Genomic DNA, 19,866 nt, shown 5'->3' with positions numbered 1-19,866 from the left:
TTGCCTAACTGTAGGCTCATGTAAGTGTTCTGAGCACGTGTAAAGTAGGCTGGACTAAGCTATGATGTTCATAGGTTAGGTGTATTAAATGCATTTTTGACAAGATATTTTCAACTGACGATGGGTTTATCTGGATGTAATGCCATCGTAAATTGAGGAAGATCTGTATTCACTGCCAATTTTTAAAGTAATATATAACCAAGGCAGAAAAAACTTATAAAACAGAGAAATAGGTGAAGGAAAAAAATTCTATGAAACAATGATATATTTTATTTGCAATTTGTGTCATGAGCCCATTAATTAAATATCAATAATACTCTTATGCACTATAGAATTTACTATCTATAGATTGTTAAACATTTAGAAGTATATCAAACATGCATGTAATTTGAATCTATAGGGTAGCTTTAAAGGGCAGCACATTACTCCATTGTATAGATGTGTCATAATAATCTACTCACTCACTATTAGAACTAACACAATAATGAACATTTATATAATGACTGTTATATACATGCATATATGTGTGCATGTGTGTGTATATACACACATATACATACCCACATATATAGCTCTACATACATTTTGTATTATTTTCTTAGTATAAACTCTTAGAACTGGAATTGTTGCATTGATAGCTGCACACATTGATCTGTATTGCCAAATTTCTCTCCAGAAAAATTTATAGCAATTATACTCCCACAAGTATTGTGTGAAAATGCCCATAGTCTTACACCCTGGGCCAAATACAGTATTTATTATTTGTGCATGTGTGTTTCCTTTGGTTTTTGAGTAACCATAGGTCAATAAAAAGAAAAGCTTATCTAGTACTTATGTAATATTTTAGTCTGTGCTGAGCTGCCAGAATTAAAATAAAACTATTCCCTCTATGAGGTTTGTCAAAGACCCAATATTTCTTTTTTTAAAGATGTGCTGAAATAAAACATAGGAAGCCCTTTTTATCCATTTAGTATCATAGCAATAGAAAATTATTTTCTTTTTCTAAATGACTTCTAAGAAAGAAATTTCTAATGTCTAAATTAAGTAATCCTGTCTGACCTCCAGCATACTTCACTATTCTTTTCATTACAATGATGTACATTAATGTAATAAAATCATATTAACTTTTCTGGTGCATTTAATGCTATCTCCCTGCCACACCAAGTAAATTATAAATCTGCTGTCACAGCTCCCTTACCCCTTACTATGAATTGCATTCTCTGACTCAGTTTATTCAATTAAAATGTCTAAATAAATAAAAGTTGATGGCAGGATATTTTATCATTAAAAATGTTACTTAATATTAGAAGAACTTGATATTTAACAATGCTCACTCTACCTTGCTAAGATTTAATGGTTGTCTTTCAAAATAAGGTTTACTTTCATTAACACATAATTGTATTTTCAAAGTGATCCGTATCAACTAGTGTTTTATAAAATATTATCCAAGTGGAAATTGTAAATCTGCTTATAAGATTAAGTGCTTATTTATATATATATAAATGTCTCTAGGGTTCTGAGTAATAGTTGAATTTCCACAGTCAATTTGTAAGTGAAATTGCCAGTTTACTCATTGATTTTTCTCCATGAGCCAAACAGAAATGAAAGCTCATTCATTCCGCAAGTTGTTATTCAGAAAGCAGGGCACTTAATGATTCATTTAAGGAAACTACAGCTTCTATGAGGCACAGCATAAAGGCGTCTGGATACAGAGATTAAGGCAGAATTGGGAGAGCATAAAGATTTGGGCCGAGGAAGCAGAAATAAAGAAAGCAATAAACTAAAACAGCAGAGCAGAGACACAAGTTTTGGTGGGGTTTTTTTGTTTTTTTGTTTTTTTTTTAAAGAAAGAAAGGTCTGAGACGACTTCATACTTCTTCTCAAGAAATTTTTTTAAAGGTATTAATTTCACCATGATCTCAGGGAAGGAATAAATTTTTCCAATCATGAGCTTAATTACACACATAGATGTATATAAAGCCTCTCTGTCTCTCAGATCATAGAGACACTGGAAATGTGATAGCAGATTTAAAGAACTGATTGGCAAACAGATATCTGAAGAGTGGAGATTTTATCATCTTAGGCTTTGTAATAGTTAAGGAATGGGTTATGTACAGCAGTTATGTACATTAGAATTCAGGATGGCAGACGCTGAAGTCCCAGAATAAAGAAGTTATCCTATTGGATGAGATCATTCAAAAGAGCAGAAAATCTCTTGAAAAATGCAATCCTGATTTTGCAATTTGGAAAGGCAAGGGAAGCGGGCTCACACATGCATTTAGGAGCAGAAGTCTGAAACCACGCACCTTAAGATCTGCTATTCTCAACCTCACAAAAGAACCCTCAGATACCTGAAAATCTTGCTTCAGAAACATCCACCATTCTCCTACTGACAAAATCTAGGAAGGGAGAAAGCAAAATTAAATTCAGGAAAACAATAGGGGATTATCAGACACAGGAGGAAGAAACAGTAAATTACTAATTTATGATAATCTCTTAGTGTTTTGTCCAGGCTCTGTGCCAATACATCTCCTGTAGATAAGAAGGAGCTTGGAAATTGGTCAAGTAAGACTCAAAGTAGAAAATCTCAGAGAATGTACTTGAGCCAGCGCCTTATGAGCTACGGACCTGAGATTCCTCTCTGATATTTCCTGTTGCACTGGCCCCTGCAGTGCCATAAATCAGGCATGTAATAACTCAAAGCAAGAAGACTCCTGTGATTCATTTCTTGAAACTTGGAGCGATCTGGCATTTCCACAGTGCCTGCATTAGGTGGCCAGGAGAGGGTGACAGTGCATCCTGTTGCCAGCAATTTTTCAAAGTTGTAAAACTCAGGCACACTTCCTAACATTGTGTATTTGGAGGAGAGTGAGTGAGAAAAAATGGCGGTGATCACAAAGCCATATCATGGAGGGTTTTATAGAAGTTGCTAAGGATTAAGTTTATTTTGGATGGATTTTTGGAAGGATCTTAATAACAGAAGGTAAAAATGGAAACAGATACTACCAAGAAAATTATAGTTCGGAGCAGAGAATGGTCTGGCTTGATTGGAGCAGCAGAGATGGAGAGTAGCAGATGGATTTGGAAAAGGGTAGATTTTTCTTTTTGAGCAAATGTGTTTGGAAGTGAAATAGACAGGATTTGCTTATGAACTGTACTTTGAGGATTAAGGGAAGGACAGGCGTCAAAAGCAGCCTATGGGTGAGTACCTGGGCACTTAGTGGTAATAATTACTCTTGGGGAAAGTTAGGGGAGGTAACAGTTCTATGTTTGAGCATGTTAACTCTGAGATGTTTATGACAGCCACATGGAATTGTCAAAAAGTCAGAACTTCCAAAGTTCTGACCAGGGACGCCTAGGCCTCAGACTTCAAGGAGTAAACTACAGATGGGTACAGAAGCTGACCAGAGATGATTCTTCTAAGAGTAAAAGAAAGTCCAGAAAGAGGGAGAAAGAAGATGTTTTTGTGGTTGGCCTTCCTCCTCCAGTTGGAAATGGACCTGCATATGCAAAGTCTCTTCTCTCTTTTCTTCCTATAGGGCCATCTCTCCCCCACACCCAGAATAGCTTAGACAGCTTAGTTAAAGGCTAAGCCTACTCGCCTCACCCCAAAACTTTTCTCCCAAACACTTTGAGATTCCCAACATTTTGTGATTTTTTTAGATGTGGAAAAGCAATCTTCCTTGGGAGAATTTGATTTTAATCAGGGTTAGTATTAGTTGTTGAACTATTTTTGAGTATATACTTGATTTACACTAATACATAGTTAAGATCTTGGCCCTGAGGGGAATTATATTTTTTATTAAGTGTAAGGATGGGTAGGAATAGAGAAAATCATAGGAAGGACAAAATATAATTTCAATATGTAAACTATGATTCGAGAAAGAATTGCTTTAGGGAACTCTGGGAAGATCTGGGTATACAGCAATATATTCCCCCATTCAGTTTGTCTGTGAAACTCACCAGAAGTAGCTTTTTTGAGAATACAAACTATTTTTTTTTCTTGGCTGCATTGGGTCTTTGTTGCTATGCATCGACTTTCTCTAGTTGTGGCGAACGGAAGCTACTCTTCATTGCAGTGCCTTCTCTTGTTGTGGAGCACAGGCTCTAGGTGCACGTGCTTCAGTAGTTGTAGCACATGGGCTCAGTAGTTGTGGTTCGCGCCCCCTAGAGCACAGACTCTGTAGTTTGTGGCACATGGGCTTAGTTGCTCTGAGTCAAGTGGTATCTTCCTGGACCAGGGATCAAATTCATGCCCTCGGCATTGGCGAGCAGATTCTTAACCACTGCGCCACCAGGAAAGTCCAAGACAAACTGTCTTTTATGTATTTTTTTCTTCAGAGCCTAAATCAGTACATAATATGGATCTATTGAGTAAATGTCATGCAGATATTTAAAGACAATGAGAGCTTTTAAACTTTACTTAGTAGTTAACTTGAAAAGCAAGAATATGCCATTTTTTTCATCTCTCTCAAAGGGAATGTAAAAATGCAATTTAATTACTCTTTACTTGTGTAGAATCATATATTCCCTTGAGAATCACCAAATTAATGAAAAAGAATTTAAATATTACATGTATATACTGTACAGTATAATAAAAACATTGATTCTTAGAAAACTTAGCAACAACAGCTTTCATATTAAGTTTTTATTCTTCACAAAGACACCAACTATGGAAGTGACTACAGCAGTTAGAAAATACAAACCTAACTGCTATATTTATATCTGGATACCATGTTTGTGTGGGCACACAAAGATCTATGTGACATCACACTGAAAAGACAGGGGATGGGAAGGAAAATGAAGTATTTGCATTCACTGTTGTGTTCTCTAATTAGCTCTCACTCTTCTCAAAAACTAAAACAAAACAAAACAAACAAAGAAAAACCCCGTTAAAGGAGAGTAAGCTGTAAATAGCAGTAATTAAATGGGGTGAGGGGGTTGCATAGTAATCAGGTTTTCCTATTGATAATTTTACCGTCCATAAGGTTTTGATCCTCCCTGTTTGAATACAAGATTCTAATATCTAATCAAAGTACAGTTAACTAAAAATATTTCAACTGAGTTCAGTACAAGTCTGATGCAGGTGGGCTTATTTTTAATTCATTAATGTGACAAAATAGTTAATAAGTATATTTAACTTTATAATGCAATATTTGATATAATATATTTAATTTATTTTAAAAGAATTTTCACTGAATTTGTTAATAACTTTGTTCTGTATTATATTCACTTAGGGAGAAGAGGGAAAAAGAAAAAAGGCACAGAAATGAAAAAATCATTTATTCTTACCCTTTCTTTTAAAATCAAAAGATATAGTACATATGAATATTATTCAATTTTATCAGTGTTTTTTCTGTCTCCAATTAATAGATAATTCCTAAACATGGGTGGACCCTATAATAATACAAATTGATAGATATCGCTGGTTCTACATTTGATCTTAGTGCCTACGATTAATAGGCTTACCAAATCTCATTAAGCTGATTTTAACAATTATCAAGCATGTTCTCCATAGTTAACATAGAGACAGAGCCGCTGCATAAATTCTTAAATCTGATGGCATAATTCGGAGAAAGTATATGATCAAATCACAAAGTTTAAAATTTTTTGAAATGACATAGTACGATGGCTTTGGAATCAAACTAAATTTAAAAACAAAAGATGTATATGCAACTTCGAGCAATTTTACCTACTTAATGTCTTAAACTCCCTTTACCATATCCACATAAATCCTAGAATCATACCATGAACCTCCTGACAGATAAAATCAGATGTAAATTCCCCCTTTGCCAGGGGAATAAAGAATTAGGTCCCAAAGTCAGTACTGGAAACACCTTACAGGCTTTATCTGTCTTTCTGATTCCTGTTTGAAGTTATAAGTAGAAGTCTCAGATCTTGGAAAAAAAAAGGGACTGGGAAGATACATGAGTATAATAAAGATGGTCTTACAGCAATACAAAGCCTCCAGTGCAAAAATACAGAGAAGAGGGAAGTCACAACTGTAATTCACCTTTCTTTGAGTGGGTCAAAAAATAATAATATATTGTATTAAGAAATGCCGGTAACTAACAGTGTGCATCTGAGTGTTTCCAGTGACATCTAGATTTTACACATTCATCTAGGTGTTAAAACACAAGAATCATGTCCTATAGAAAAGACCACGGTAAAACTCCCACAACTGAAGCAAAAGTCAGAGACATTTATAATGCTTATAAATGCATTATACATTTCTATTTCTAGAAATTCTTAGTAGTAGTAGTAGTCTGGGTTATAACATAATTCAGTAAGTGTAATTTACTATAATTTAGTAGTCTGGGTTATAATCTAATAAATATTTACCCATTAGTGCATTGTCATCTACCAGCTGCAGTTTAGGACAGTATTCGTCCTAAGGCAGTCCTTTTGACCACCTCTGCATAGAGTAAGATAAAGGTATGTATCTTGACAAGCCTCTCAACTGCAGCAAATAGTGCCATACTTACAGTAGAGCTCACCCAATGACCTTGTAAAGGAATATAATCTAAAATTGTTGCTACTCAATTATCTTACCAAAAACTAGCATAAAATTAAATTGATGTATGAAGAATTGCCTAAGATACATGCAAGCCATCTATTTCTCTGAATCAGAGAGCACAAAATCAAACGACTTCAGAGGACTTATGCACAAGTGAGTGAACAAAGTCGGGTCTAGTGGAACTAATAAGGGACGGAATGAGTAGTAACAGGTAAGGTGTAGTCCATGCTTGGAAGAACAATCTTTTTCTTTTCTGAGACCCTGTGCGGTACAATCAAACCCATTCCCAGGCAAGCAAACGGCCTACCTATCTTTATAATCTAAATAATCTATTACCCATCAACAAATGAGTGGATAAAGAAGATGTGGCATATATATACAATGGAATATTACTCAGCTATAAAAAGGGATGAGATGGAGCTATATGTAATGAGGTGGATAGAACTACAGTCTGTCATACAGAGTGAAGTAAGTCAGAAAGAGAAAGACAAATATTGTATGCTATACGGAATCTAAAAATGGTACTGATGAACTCAGTGACAAGAACAAGGACGCAGATACATAGAATGGACTGGAGAACTCGAGGTTTGGGAGGGGGCAGGGGGTGAAGGGGAAGCTGAGACGAAGCGAGAGAGTAGCACAGACATATATATACTACCAACTGTAAAATAGATAGTCAGTGGGAAGTTGTTGTATAACAAAGGGAGTCCAACTCAAGGATGGAAGATGCCTTAGAGGACTGGGGCGGGGAGGGTGGGGGGGACTCGAGGGGGGTGGGGAGTCAAGGAAGGGAGGGAATACGGGGATATGTGTATAAAAACAGATGATTGAACTTGGTGTACCCCCAAAAAAATAATAAATAAATAAATAAAATTTAAAAATAATAATAATAATCTATTACCTGTCCTGCTTACAACTGAATTTACTGAACTCTGACCTGACACGGTCTGAACAAATTTGGGGTTGAAGATCAGTAGCGGTTTCTTTTTCTTTGTCACTCTAGCATTAATTAACAGCCTCTCTCTATAAAGCAGTGAGTTCTCCGCTTTAACAAAGCTGCTTTAGTTCTCTCTTCAAGACGTCACAGTGATCAGATCAGAATCCACCCTTGTCATCAGTCCTGGGCTTGTACGGATTCTTGTTTTTGTTTCAGAAGCACAAAGGGTAGACCCTTCCCCATCCCTACTCCCTCTGCCCCTCCTGCTGGCTTTCTCTCCCTTCCTGGCCCGGGATGGGGCTGTGCCTCCCACGTCTGTTATTGCTGGGCTGACTGTAAAGAGTTCTGGCTAGTGAGTTTTGAGCACATGATCTGTGCCACGTCTAGCCTGAGGTATTTACAACCAAGTATGAAACCCCTCTGTGCCCTGGTCTTCCTCCGCTGTGGTCACCATCAGTGTTCCAGATACTGACCACCCCATAGCTGGAGTCACCGTGAGGATGGCAATGACAACACTTGTCCTGAGTCACCATTCAACTTTGAGTGGACCTGGGGTGACCTTTGTTGTTTCAAGCCACTGAGGTTTAGGGATCGTTCGTTACTTTACCAAATCGTAGCTTGAAACCTCCTCATGCCCACTTCCTTGTGAATAAAGTGATGCTTAGGCAAGTTCCCCGAACACGACTGCTTCCCAGAGCCAAGGGGACTGGCTTCCAATCTTTCTAACCAGGATAATTCATCATGATAAAATCCAATATACATATATTCGGGACACCAGAAGCAGACATCCTCTGTTTTCTAGTGATAACACTGCAAAGTAGAATAAATGCAGAATTTTTCTGGAAAAAAAATCACATAATATAAGAAGTCTACAGAACCGATGATGCTCATATTCCTTTCCCTAAGTTATAAAACTTATTTTTTTTAGAATGAAAAAGACAAAGCCTTGCCGTAGCCCAGCGCTGCACATTCAAATGATAATTTATCAAGCTGATCTCTTCCCAGATTATCCCATGGCACGTAGTCAGTGGTCTCCCAGCTCATAAAAACGCTTCAGTATAATTAATGTGAGAATGTTATTGGGGAGATTTTCATTGTATTTCGGAGGATAGAATGTTTCCCTGATTCGGTTTTGCTTTGGCAGAGCAACCATTTTGTTTTCATTTGGTGATTACAGTGCTCATAACTCCTTTTCTACATTGTCTACTAGGAAGCTGATTGTCAGATTTTAGGATCAGAACCAGCAAATATACAGGACCTTACAGTATGTATTTTATGTACTGACTTCACTCTTAACTATTGGATAAAAGTTGAAGAGGCTGAATACTAAGATATAGAGAGTTATTTCTACTTAGTGTGTTCACAGTTGTTAGCTTACAGTGGTAGCTTAAATAGAAGCAGCCTAAAAATCAGGTGAGTTTATGGGTTCTTTAGCCAGATTAGCTGTCTTCAAATCCTAGGTTTGCAACTTGGTAGCTGCCTTAGTCTGTTCAGGCTGCTATAACAGAATGCCATAGATGGGCTGGTTTACAGACAACAGAAAATTATTCCTCACAGTTCTGAAGGCTGGGAAGTTCAAGATCCAGGTGCTAGCAGATTCAGTGTCTGGTGAGAGCCTGCTTCCTGGTTCATAGATGGTGATCTACTAGCTGTGTTCTTTCATGGTGGAAGGGGCAGGGAGTTCTCTGGAGTCCTTTTTAGAAGGGTCCTAATCCAATTCATGAGGGCCCTCATGACCTAATCACTCCCCAGAGCTTCCACCTCCTAATACCATCACCTTGGGGGTTATAGTTCAAATTGGGATTTTGAAGGGGCATGTGCAGTCTCTAGCAGTAGCTATATCTTACACATCTCAGTCTCTTCATCTTTAAAATGGGAATAGTATCCTCAGTCACTGTGGGAGTTAAAAGTGTTACTTTTGGACAACTACTAAGACCCTCAGTAGTTCTATGGACACTACTAAAAACATTCCTGGCATGTCAGTTATTATAATTATTTCTCTAATAATAAATGGCCAGTGATTGCAAATCAGTCCACATGGTTCAATCAATTGAACGTTATCTGAGAGCCTGTAGTATAATAAGCACTGTGTTAAGTCCTAGAAATATGAAGGTGAATAAGACCTGGTCCTCGTTTCAGCTCACAAGATGTACTAGCCTGAAAGGAGAAATACATAAATGATAACGTTGGTACAGTGGGGCAGGGTCCATAATGAGATGAGTTATTTGGTGTTTGCTATCAACACGGTTTGCTAAAATACCAGTATAGATATTTCACCTTGAAATCCTCAAGAACGCTCATTTTTGCATCTCTCTAACCAAAGTTGTTGGGAAAATAGCCCTTAGGGATTGCGGAACAGAGTCATTAGCTGAAGGGGGGCCATTACCCATGGATAAACATCGGCACAACTAAACGAGTGATCTGAGAAAAGGGTTCTAGGAGGAACATGGAGGCAAGAAGGCAGGAAGGGCTGTACTGTTCTGGGACTTTGGAGACCGTTTCCCTGAGAATGTAGCTTTTGAGCTGAGACCTGAAGGATTAAACAGCAGTCACACAAAAGAAGGATGGTTCCGAACAGAAATTAACAGGGAGTTCAAAGCTGCTGAGGCAGGATGGAGCTTGTCAATCGCTTTCAGGTGCCAGGAACCAGAGGAAGGAAAGTAGAGCACAAGAAGCCAGCAAGAAAGTGGCCTGAGATGGTAATTGTCACATCCTCAGAGAGGCCTTCACTGACCGTCCCCAACGAACACAGCCCCCTTCGCACTGTCCCTCTCTTCCCATTACCCTATGGTAGTTTCATTATTGCTATTCTCTTAAATTATCTTTATTTAGGTGATTATTTTTTATTGAATGTTTTCCCCACTTGAATGCAGGTTCCATTAAAGATGTGTCGTTTCTGTCTTCCTCATCTCTGTAGCTTCAGCACTAGGAGGAGCTGAGAAACAAATTATTGTGGTTGAGATCAATGCAATGGCAGTAAGAGAGGAGAGAAAATGACACATTTGAGAAATAGCAAAAAGATAGGGTTTCCAGGCTTGGGTCTTTGACAGGAGAGAATCCTAGATTTGGAGGTGAACCACCACAGAGTACTGCCTTTGAACCAGGAGGAAGAGGCAGTTGTGTGTGTTTGCTGTTCATTTGGGTCTGGTAGAGAGTCATAGCTTCTTTTTTAGTCAGATTAAGTCTGAGGTGCGTGTGACATCCAAAAGGTACTACCAAGTAAGAACCTGGCTAGAGAGGGGTTTAGTCAGGAAATGGAGACTGGGGAGTCTTCAGCACAGAGGAGGAATTGAATCCATGGAAACAGATGAGGGCTAGAAGTGAGAAGTTTCAGTGTGAGAAGAGAAGGGACACAGGCCATGTCTCTGAGCATCTCAGGGCGGAAAGGCCCGCAGAGCTGAGTGGGGTGGGGTGGAGGGAGGAAACCCGGAGAACGTGGGTCAAGGATTGCAGAAATCGGTCCATCGAAAAACCAAGCACCACACTCGGAGGGTTGGAGAACTCAGGTTTATTAAGCCAGCGGCCCCAGACAAGCTAATGCTCCAAAGTTCTGGGCACTGAGCTCAGGGTGAGCTTTACTTTTATAGTGCACATGTTCACAGAGCATGGAAGTTTCCAAACAGAAACTTACAAGAGCAGATGCAGAACATTCCATTTTTTAGCAAAACATCTTAAAGTTACATTGGATTGTTAGGTCATCCTGTTTTTCTGTTTTTCTTAGCACAGCAAGCATATTTCACAAAAGCAAAACAAGCATGGAGTTATTTTTAGCTGAGTGTAAGTTTCTAACTTTCCTCTTCAAAGGAGCTATGGGAAGAGCATGCTTCCAGAAGGAAGCAGTCTTCCACACATGGCTTTGGATTGGTTTCCAAGACAACGGTCCTCCTGCCCAGTGCATCTAATTATCAAACATTTAGGTTTTATTTTCTCATACTCCTGTATCCAAGGAGTCATACCAAGGAGAGATGGTTGTTTAAAATAGAATCAAATTTCCAACAGCACAGTGGACGATGGGTCTATGGCAAGGTGGTCCAGAGAGATGGGTTGCATTAGAATGAAGCTGCCCCAAAGGACAGAGGCAGTAGGAGGTGGAAAGAAGATGATATTCTTAATAACAGAGGGAGTGTGTTGTATGTCGTGAATATGTTGTAAATGAGTTGCCGTAGGAACTGTGGCTTTATTTTAACGTTATTAGCCCTAGAGTCCCAAACTTCCCAGGGCCTGTGCTTGCTGTCCTCAGAGGGGCAGCGAGGATGGAGGAGAAAGAGAATTGACGTTGGTGATGGAAGTCAGAGGAAAGGACGAGGAAAGTAGACTTTTCAGGCTCAAGGCTCAGGTACCAATCACAGGGAGCAGAAATGCTGGCAGCACAGATGATATTTGCATAGGTCTGTTGTCATTGAAAACAGTCATCAGATTCATTTGGAATTTAAATTTCTAATTTCATCTCTTTGGTTCATGTCATTATGGATCCAGGTTGTTAAAAAATGCACACACATGTTATAAGTTACATTCTTCCAGGAGTGGTGTAGCTTCAGACAGTGCCTTTAAAAGCTGTATTACGTCTTCCAGGACTGTATGTATTTGAGAGCAGCCAGAAATTGCTGACATAATTGCAGAACTCATGAGATTTAAACCTACGCTTTACAAACAGCTGGACACTTAGCAGTGGAGTAAATTGAGGGCACACATTTCTTTGCTCAGTAGAGGTCATTCTGATCAGCAGAAGTCACACTTAAAACATTGGAGGAGATGCAGAGGGTCCCTTTGTTGGCATATTTCACATGTAAGTTGACGTCATTGGACGTGGTGTAAGTTGACACCTCTTTTTAAAAGAAAATCAATTTGACCCGAGGTATTAACAGAGCGTCACTCCAGAAAGTGGATTTCCATATGAATCATCAACACTTCCCTAGTGTTTCAGCATTTTACGCCCTCATTTATCTGCTCATCCACTCAGCAAATGTGCACACATGGGTCAAACACTACTGTGGTGAACAAAACAGATGCCCTCTGTCCTCAAAGACTTCACACCGTAAACAGAAAGAGAACAAGGAACAATCAATTACAGTGCAACGTGTTCAGGTAAGCACAGGTATCATGGGATTCTGAACCAGATTTGGGCAACGTCTAGCCTGAGACCTGAAGTGTCAACGGGGTGTATGTAGGAGAATGTCTTTTTTTTTTTTAGAAAAAACACACAAGTATCAGGGCATCATGTCTGCATATTACGCTCAAACAAAAACATTCAGGGAGAAAAACATAAAGATGGAGATGAGAGAGAGAGAGGAAGAAGGGAGAGAAATGTAACTAAACTGTGGAACTTGGGAGTTCTTTTTACTGTTCTGGCAACATGTCTGTAGGGTTAAAATTATTTCAAAATAAAAAAACTTTTTTAGTGAAGAAAATACGGAGCTACAAGTTCAACAGCATTATCTATATTTCAACATTACTTCATACTTTTTCAAGCATTTTGCTACCTTGAAGGTATATGCCAATGTTACTGCACACTTTTCAAGCATGATACTATCCTATCCTGAAGGTAAAATTACGTTTCATCTTATTTTCTTTCATCATAATTTGGTCTAGCGCTTCATTTGGAAAAATTTGTTAGCAAAAATACACATTTTAATATATGACTAAAACATAAAACTTGCAAAATTAATTTCTAAAAAATTTTTAAGTAAAAAAAAATTGTTGCTGTCATTGCTTTTTTTTTTCCAAGCTGGTATATAAATGGTATAATTTAGAATCAGACGTCCATTCTTGTTCTCAATGGAAGTAACAAGTCAATTTTCTCTCACTCTCTCTTCCTTTCCTGGCTAGGTTTCGTATGTCAAAGCTATTGACATTTGGATGGCAGTGTGCCTCCTGTTTGTGTTTTCAGCACTTCTGGAATATGCAGCTGTAAATTTTGTATCAAGACAACACAAAGAACTTCTGAGATTTCGTCGAAAGAGAAAGAATAAGGTAAGCGATTAAATGCATTAAGTTCTCTGGGATACAGTTCTCCCTGGAAAGTGAATTTGTTACATTTAATAGGGGTGTACAGAGAGGAAATGGAGATAGGGACTAAATGAGATGATGTCCCTTTGGTTTTGGCCAACTGAAACTTACAGTGTCAAAAACAGCCTCGGGGAGAAAATGCTAACATCGAACTATACTTTACACAGCAGATCTGGTGACAGGAGAATTTTATCAGCTTCTTTCTAATCTATGTCCTGGAACAACACCACTTTTTGCTTCAAATAACAAAATCTATCATTCCTTATTTGCAATGTTGTAGTGTTTCTGATGGTTTTATTTCACATGTCATCAAATATAGCTATTAAAGTTGTTCCTTTTTTTAAACTAATTACTTTAATTGTTTCCATCAAATATTACCTACTTATTAATACTATGATGTTGATGTAAAACTACGTGGTCTCCTTTTTATGCATACTTTTATGTTTTTAAGACATTTCTTCTGAATCCCCATGTGGAACACTATAAGGTGTATTTTTGCCTTGCTATCAACTGATAAGTCAAACCCAGAAGAAATTTTATCTAGAATATCATTGGGAGACCACATGAAATTGTAGACGTGATCTCCTAATTGGATTTGGAGGTACAGCATGGCGTGTTCCTCTCCATTAAGACTTATAATGCCATCTCTCTTTATATGCACATAATTTCAATCAACCGCTTTCCTTTTCTGAAAGGGAGCGTTTCTATCAACCAGCATATCTTTGAGTTTACTTTTAATGTAAATGTGCCAGCTGACATTTTAAAAGCAAATGGACTCAAGCAATAGAGAAATATCAAAGTTGTATATTAGAGGAGAAACAGTCTATTGGCCAGAATCCAATATACTGAAATATTTAAGTCAAAGCATTCTCAAATCTTAAAATTAATAGTCTGGTTTATATATAGTGTGCATTTTTAAGGGTTTAATTTTTTAAGGAATTTCTTATGGTTTCTGAATGACTGACTGTGATTTACATATTTATAAAACTTTTTTAAACAGCTCTAAGCCATGATGTCCCAGTGCTAAGCCTGTTCAGTATTAAACATATTCTAAAGTAATAACTTATCCAATCGTGTCTAATTGAATCCCCAGAATCATCACCTGCTCCAATAAATACCCCAATTCACTGTAACACGGAAGGAATTTCAGCATTGCAATACCCTAGGTAACACAGTAGTCAGAAAAACAACCAGAGCTTGCATTTGATCAAATTTTTATAAAGATTAAAGCGCATCATTCATATATTAACATGTATTTTCGTGGAGAGATTAACTTTTATCTCCTGCCCCCAACCTCTCCCCGGCTGCTGCTTTCCTGATACTTTTCTCTTTCTGCCCCACCCTCCCTCTCTGCCTTTCCTCCCCTTCTTTCTCCCTCCCTTACTGCCTGTTTGCTCCTCCCTCTCATGACACCTTGTACAGGCTGAAACATTGTAACGGGACAAAGCATTCTGTCTCAGGGAGTGAAGCCCTTGTCTTTTTTCCCATGAATGAGTGATCAAGACAGTTTTCTCCTTCTAACATCATGAATCAGAAGTAAAGCAATACTTATTTCCCCCTCTCATTTTGGTTCACTTTTTTACATTTGTTTTTCATTTCACTACCTTTCTTCTCCTTCTTACAGTGTAGGATGTATCAACCACGTGCTGCAAACACCAGAAATGAGAAGTCGTACACATGTGGTATCCAAAGGGGGCTCTGAGAGCTCAGACATTTTCTGCACCCACCAAACATCCAGCAGTCAGAGTAGCCAATGCATAACATAATAGACTACAAGTTTAGATGCTCAATTCTGGTTCCTCCTTAAAAAAAAAAATCCTTACCAAGCAGCTCTTTATCCAGTTTTACCACCTGGAAGTGTATCAGGATAAAAATATTTGACACCTCTTATTCTTCAGCTCACAGAAAGAGAGTGAGATTAATTTTTTTAGTGATTGGCACTCTAGGAAATTGTTGAAATGCAAAAATAGTAACGTGATTATTTTCTAATCACTATTTGAAACACTCAGGGAGCAAATATTGTAATTAAGATTTAGTGCAGGAAAAAAATCATTTTCTTTTTAGTTCACTTCATACTTTGGGGGGTGGATACCTTGCATATGTGAAAATCTATTAATTGATACATATGTATGTTATGATGATCTATGCAATTAAAACCAATTGTGCAATTATATTTAATCATCTATGACTTGATTCTCTGGTTTCTCAATCCTTCTTGGTCCGCTTTACCTTCCCACAGACAGAAGCTTTTGCATTGGAGAAGTTTTACCGTTTCTCAGACACGGTAAATTCACTTTCTTAACTCTAAGTAGGGGAATGTGGTCATCGGTAAAAAAAAAAAGCAGACAGCATACTCTGCACTCAGGCAGTGTTTGGTGGGGAAACACAGCCCCTTGCACACTTAAAGCTGAACAACCACCAGTACTCTTCAGCTAAGGATACTTTCTTTTTCTAGCAGTTCCCTTTGTTTTCCCTCACTCAATAAAAAGATATTGAAATATTATCTTTCATCTATTAACCAAGCTATTTGTTTGGTCAAAATGATTTTTTAATGTATATTAAACAGAAGTATCACATATATCTTATAATAGTCTCCATAGAAGAAGTAATCACATGCCTTGACAAAATTAGCTCAAAAATAAGTGGGAAATTTTTTAATATAAATAAGTTCGAAAAACAGCCCCTCTTGTCAGAAAATAGAGACCTAAAAATAAGGCAAAAATAAAATGCTTGTTCAACCTATGTATCTTTAGAATCCATTCTTAATGTTGATACGTTGAGATTCTTTAGAGTAAATGAATGATTTTGTCTTGATAGCAGCATCTTTGGAAATGTTTGATTACAAAAGAGATCACCAGGACCCCTGTCCAATTATAATGGCTTAAGTATTTAGAAATGTCATCTACAGTAGAGCGTAGCAGTAGCTTGACTTGAAGATCCATAATATAGCACTCAGTGATTAACTTGTAAACTTACCAAAAGCCAAGAATTTAGCTTGAGAAGTCGTATACAAACCATCCAGTCTAGTAAACTAAAATTTCTAGGATAAGGTGTATTTAAAATTACCTCCCCAGATGATTCTACTGTACGTCTTAGTTAAGAATAGACATAACTTTAGGTGAACAGACAAGAGACATACTGTTAGATGCATACTGAAGTAATCTTAATTTCATAACAGATATCTAGACCAAGTATTATTTTAAAGCTGTTATTGTTTTCCTATGTTACAATAAATAATCACTCAACTATTTTTCTTTTCTACTAAAATTGTGTAGTTGTTCCCAATATAGCTAGCTACTTCTTCAATTTTCACCCCCAGGGGAAAAAAGTTCACATGACCCAGTTACTTTTACTTGATTGTCCTAAGTGTAATTACAAAAAAATTAATTGCCTTGAATTTGCATAGTAATACATAGTAGCCTCTTTGGGAGGCTTCTTAAATTTTCAGTAACTAAACAGTTAATACATATAGGAACGTTAGTATAAAATATATATATTTAATTAAATATTGCTTTACAAAACAATGCAAAAAGAACCATGATTAAAAAATCAGATTTCCTTCACTAACAGTCAATAAATTATTTTTTTAAAAAGAAAGTATGGTTTATTAACCATATTGTTTAAGAAAATGTGATACATTCTACAAACACAATAAATGCAAATACATTGATTATAAATATATGCCTCCCATTTATTTTTATAGTATTCTAATCATCATGCAGATTTTGGGTTGATCATCTTCTCACTTTTAAAAATGATTTTTCTTAACCTAATAGCTCTCTGGGCTGAACAAATTCATCAGTTAAAAAAAAAAACTATGTACTTTGATTAGAAACAGTCTGAGCAATCTAAATTTTTAAATCAACATAATGAAAATGAGTGTAAAGGTTGACCCCACGCACTTTCTTTTCATGAGTACTGATTTAAATGTTTTTCTTAGTTCTTTAATTTGGCAGAAAAGGCAATAAATAAAACCACCCCATTATAGAAAGCTTGTCACAAAAGAGGGCCTTACACTGATGTACATGTCTTTCCAAGGAAAGTTCTACCTTGTTTCAGCATTGGCTTAGGCATTGCATACAATCTTTTACACCTTACTTTGTCCTCTATGGAAGGTACGAGGGAACCTTTTATATACTGTGAAAGAATACATTTTCACTCTTGTATCCAAATTTCCCCACCCCACACTGTCATAGCCTGCTGTGTGCTAATCACCCACCACTGCAGCTTGTCATGAATGCTTATCCCCGGGCTGTGTATGTGTGGGTGTATGCATGATACCAAAGTATTTTTGTTAGAAGTTGCTCTTCCCACATATGAGATTATTACTTTAGTCCTGGAGGGTTATAAAGACATGCCAAAATATTTCTGAACGTATGTTATTTGTTGAGAATTATGGATGATATGGGATTGCTTTAATGCATTTCATGCAGCTTCTGCATTGCAATGTAGTAATGCAACAGTTTGCTGAGCGAAAACACACACACACAGTGTTCTAGTATCTCTATCTATCTTCTTACTTATTATTGTACATTAATTATTATTTGTGTACATAAATGAAATAAGAATGGACCACTAGTTCTAGATTCAAAAAATAGTTACCAAGTTTATATTTTGTTAGGCACGATAGTTATCTTTTTAAAAAAATTGACTGCATTTTGACAATTTGTACAAAAACTTTTATTTTTGTATTTATATCCTGTCTTACTTCAAAAATAACTCAAGGTTACTTTTAAGAATAACAAATCATTGATTTTCTGCCTTGTACATTTTGTCAGCTCTAGAGTCAGGAGAAATGCAAATATATATGTGTACTATTTTGGTTGAAGGGATGAGGTTCCATGGTTGAAGACAATGTGGTATCCATAAACACTAAATTAGTCAATAAAGTTTCCATTTGAGGTAAGTTTATGCAATATTTTAGAGTAGAAGATATTCTTTCAGTAGGTAAGTACTTCCTACAAATTTCTTTGATACATACCAGAGAAAAAAGTAGTTTCTCAATAATTTCAAACTAAATTCTATTTGAATGACTCTGATACACAGGAACTAGAATTTTAATCTTCTCAAGTAAAACAAAAATTGTAAAAATTTAATTATTTGCTGCCAGCAAATATTTTGAGTTTATGTTAAACACAACTACTTCTTAGAACTATGTCCCCTCTGAACTATCTGTTTAGGAAGATAATATTCAATAAAGTAATATAATCTCTACTTAATCTAATTTCACACTAATTACAGTGACTTCCATCTCAAAGTTAACTAAAATAGATACACTACTTTTTATATATATGCTGTCTACTGTAAAATATTATCTTATGTCACCCCATAATTATGAGTTGGCACTGAAAGAATCTAGCACATTAAGTTAGAAATAAACAGATTTTTTTAAAAATATCATTTCATTGACTTCTCAATTCTCCAAAATGTATGTATTATATTTTTGTAATATTTCATCTAAAGTATTCATCCTTTTAAACTTACATTTTACCATCCAATAATCTCCACACTGTTTCTGAATCTAAATTCAATATGCCAAGCATAAACTTGGCTAATTCATAAGTAATTCATGTGTCATCTATGATAAATGCAAGGTTCCCCCAGGAGCTAGATTTCAAGGAATTTTATACTGGCAGTTGACTTGTAAGTCTAAAGTATTTTTAACCTCATGCATAGTTGTATTTTTTGAGCCTTCCATTTTTAAGTGATATAGAAATGAATATAGATGTATTAAACTGACGCTATATTTTAGGCTGATACTTATTTTAGAAAAATAACTTTTAATTCATCCACATACTTCCTCTTACCTCAGAATTTTCTAAGTGATGTTAGTTTTTTCTCAACAAAACCAAGCCATTGTTTTGTTTTTTTTTAGTAGTTTTTTCAAAATCTACACACTTTGAAATCATATAAATGGGAATTAATAGTAATTCACCTTTCCTTCCTCTGTCATTTACCTACTTGGCAATGAAAAATTACAGAAAATTATTTAAACAAAAAAACCTTTGGGATAATTTACTTATCATCTTGATTGTATAGAGAACATCTCAAAGGTATCCACCAGGCGAAAAACGTTAGGATGAAAATAATATAATTAGTGCTGTTGTATCTCACAGCAATTCCCATAATTATCATCACTCATGCTGTCTTATCTGATTAATTTTTAACCACTCACTAGCAATCTTCATGCCGTCACCATGCCCGCAAACATATAAGATTTTTTTGTTATTACTATTTTTGAAAACTAAGAAGAGGATAGGAAATTAACTCATCTCATATATATGTTAGTATCGTATGTTTAATGATAAAGATGAAGCGATTCAACTGAATGACTGTATTTACCCTTGGATTTTCTATTTGTAATAATTCTAGTTATAATATGCATGTTATGTGAGTCAGTCTTTGG

The 19,866-nt window shown here is 36.4% G+C and overlaps 1 protein-coding gene across 2 annotated transcripts in view; it reads left to right on the top strand.

Annotated features, from left to right (window-relative positions):
- LOC130846387 (glycine receptor subunit alpha-3) overlaps positions 1-19,866 on the top strand; it is a 190,886-nt gene that overhangs the window by 160,274 nt on the left and 10,746 nt on the right. Inside the window, exons 8-9 of one of the 2 annotated variants that reach the window (XM_057724600.1) lie at positions 13,281-13,424; positions 15,700-15,744. In XM_057724600.1, coding sequence (XP_057580583.1) covers positions 13,281-13,424; positions 15,700-15,744 — 189 coding nt within the window. The remainder of the gene's footprint in view (positions 1-13,280; positions 13,425-15,699; positions 15,745-19,866) is intronic. The other variant, XM_057724601.1, reaches the window with a different exon arrangement.

Source organism: Hippopotamus amphibius, chromosome 2 (assembly GCF_030028045.1).
Source record: "Hippopotamus amphibius kiboko isolate mHipAmp2 chromosome 2, mHipAmp2.hap2, whole genome shotgun sequence".
Taxonomy (NCBI): Eukaryota; Metazoa; Chordata; class Mammalia; order Artiodactyla; family Hippopotamidae; genus Hippopotamus; species Hippopotamus amphibius.
The sequence above is the reverse complement of the archived record's forward strand: the minus strand, read 5'-3'. Positions and strand labels throughout refer to the sequence as shown.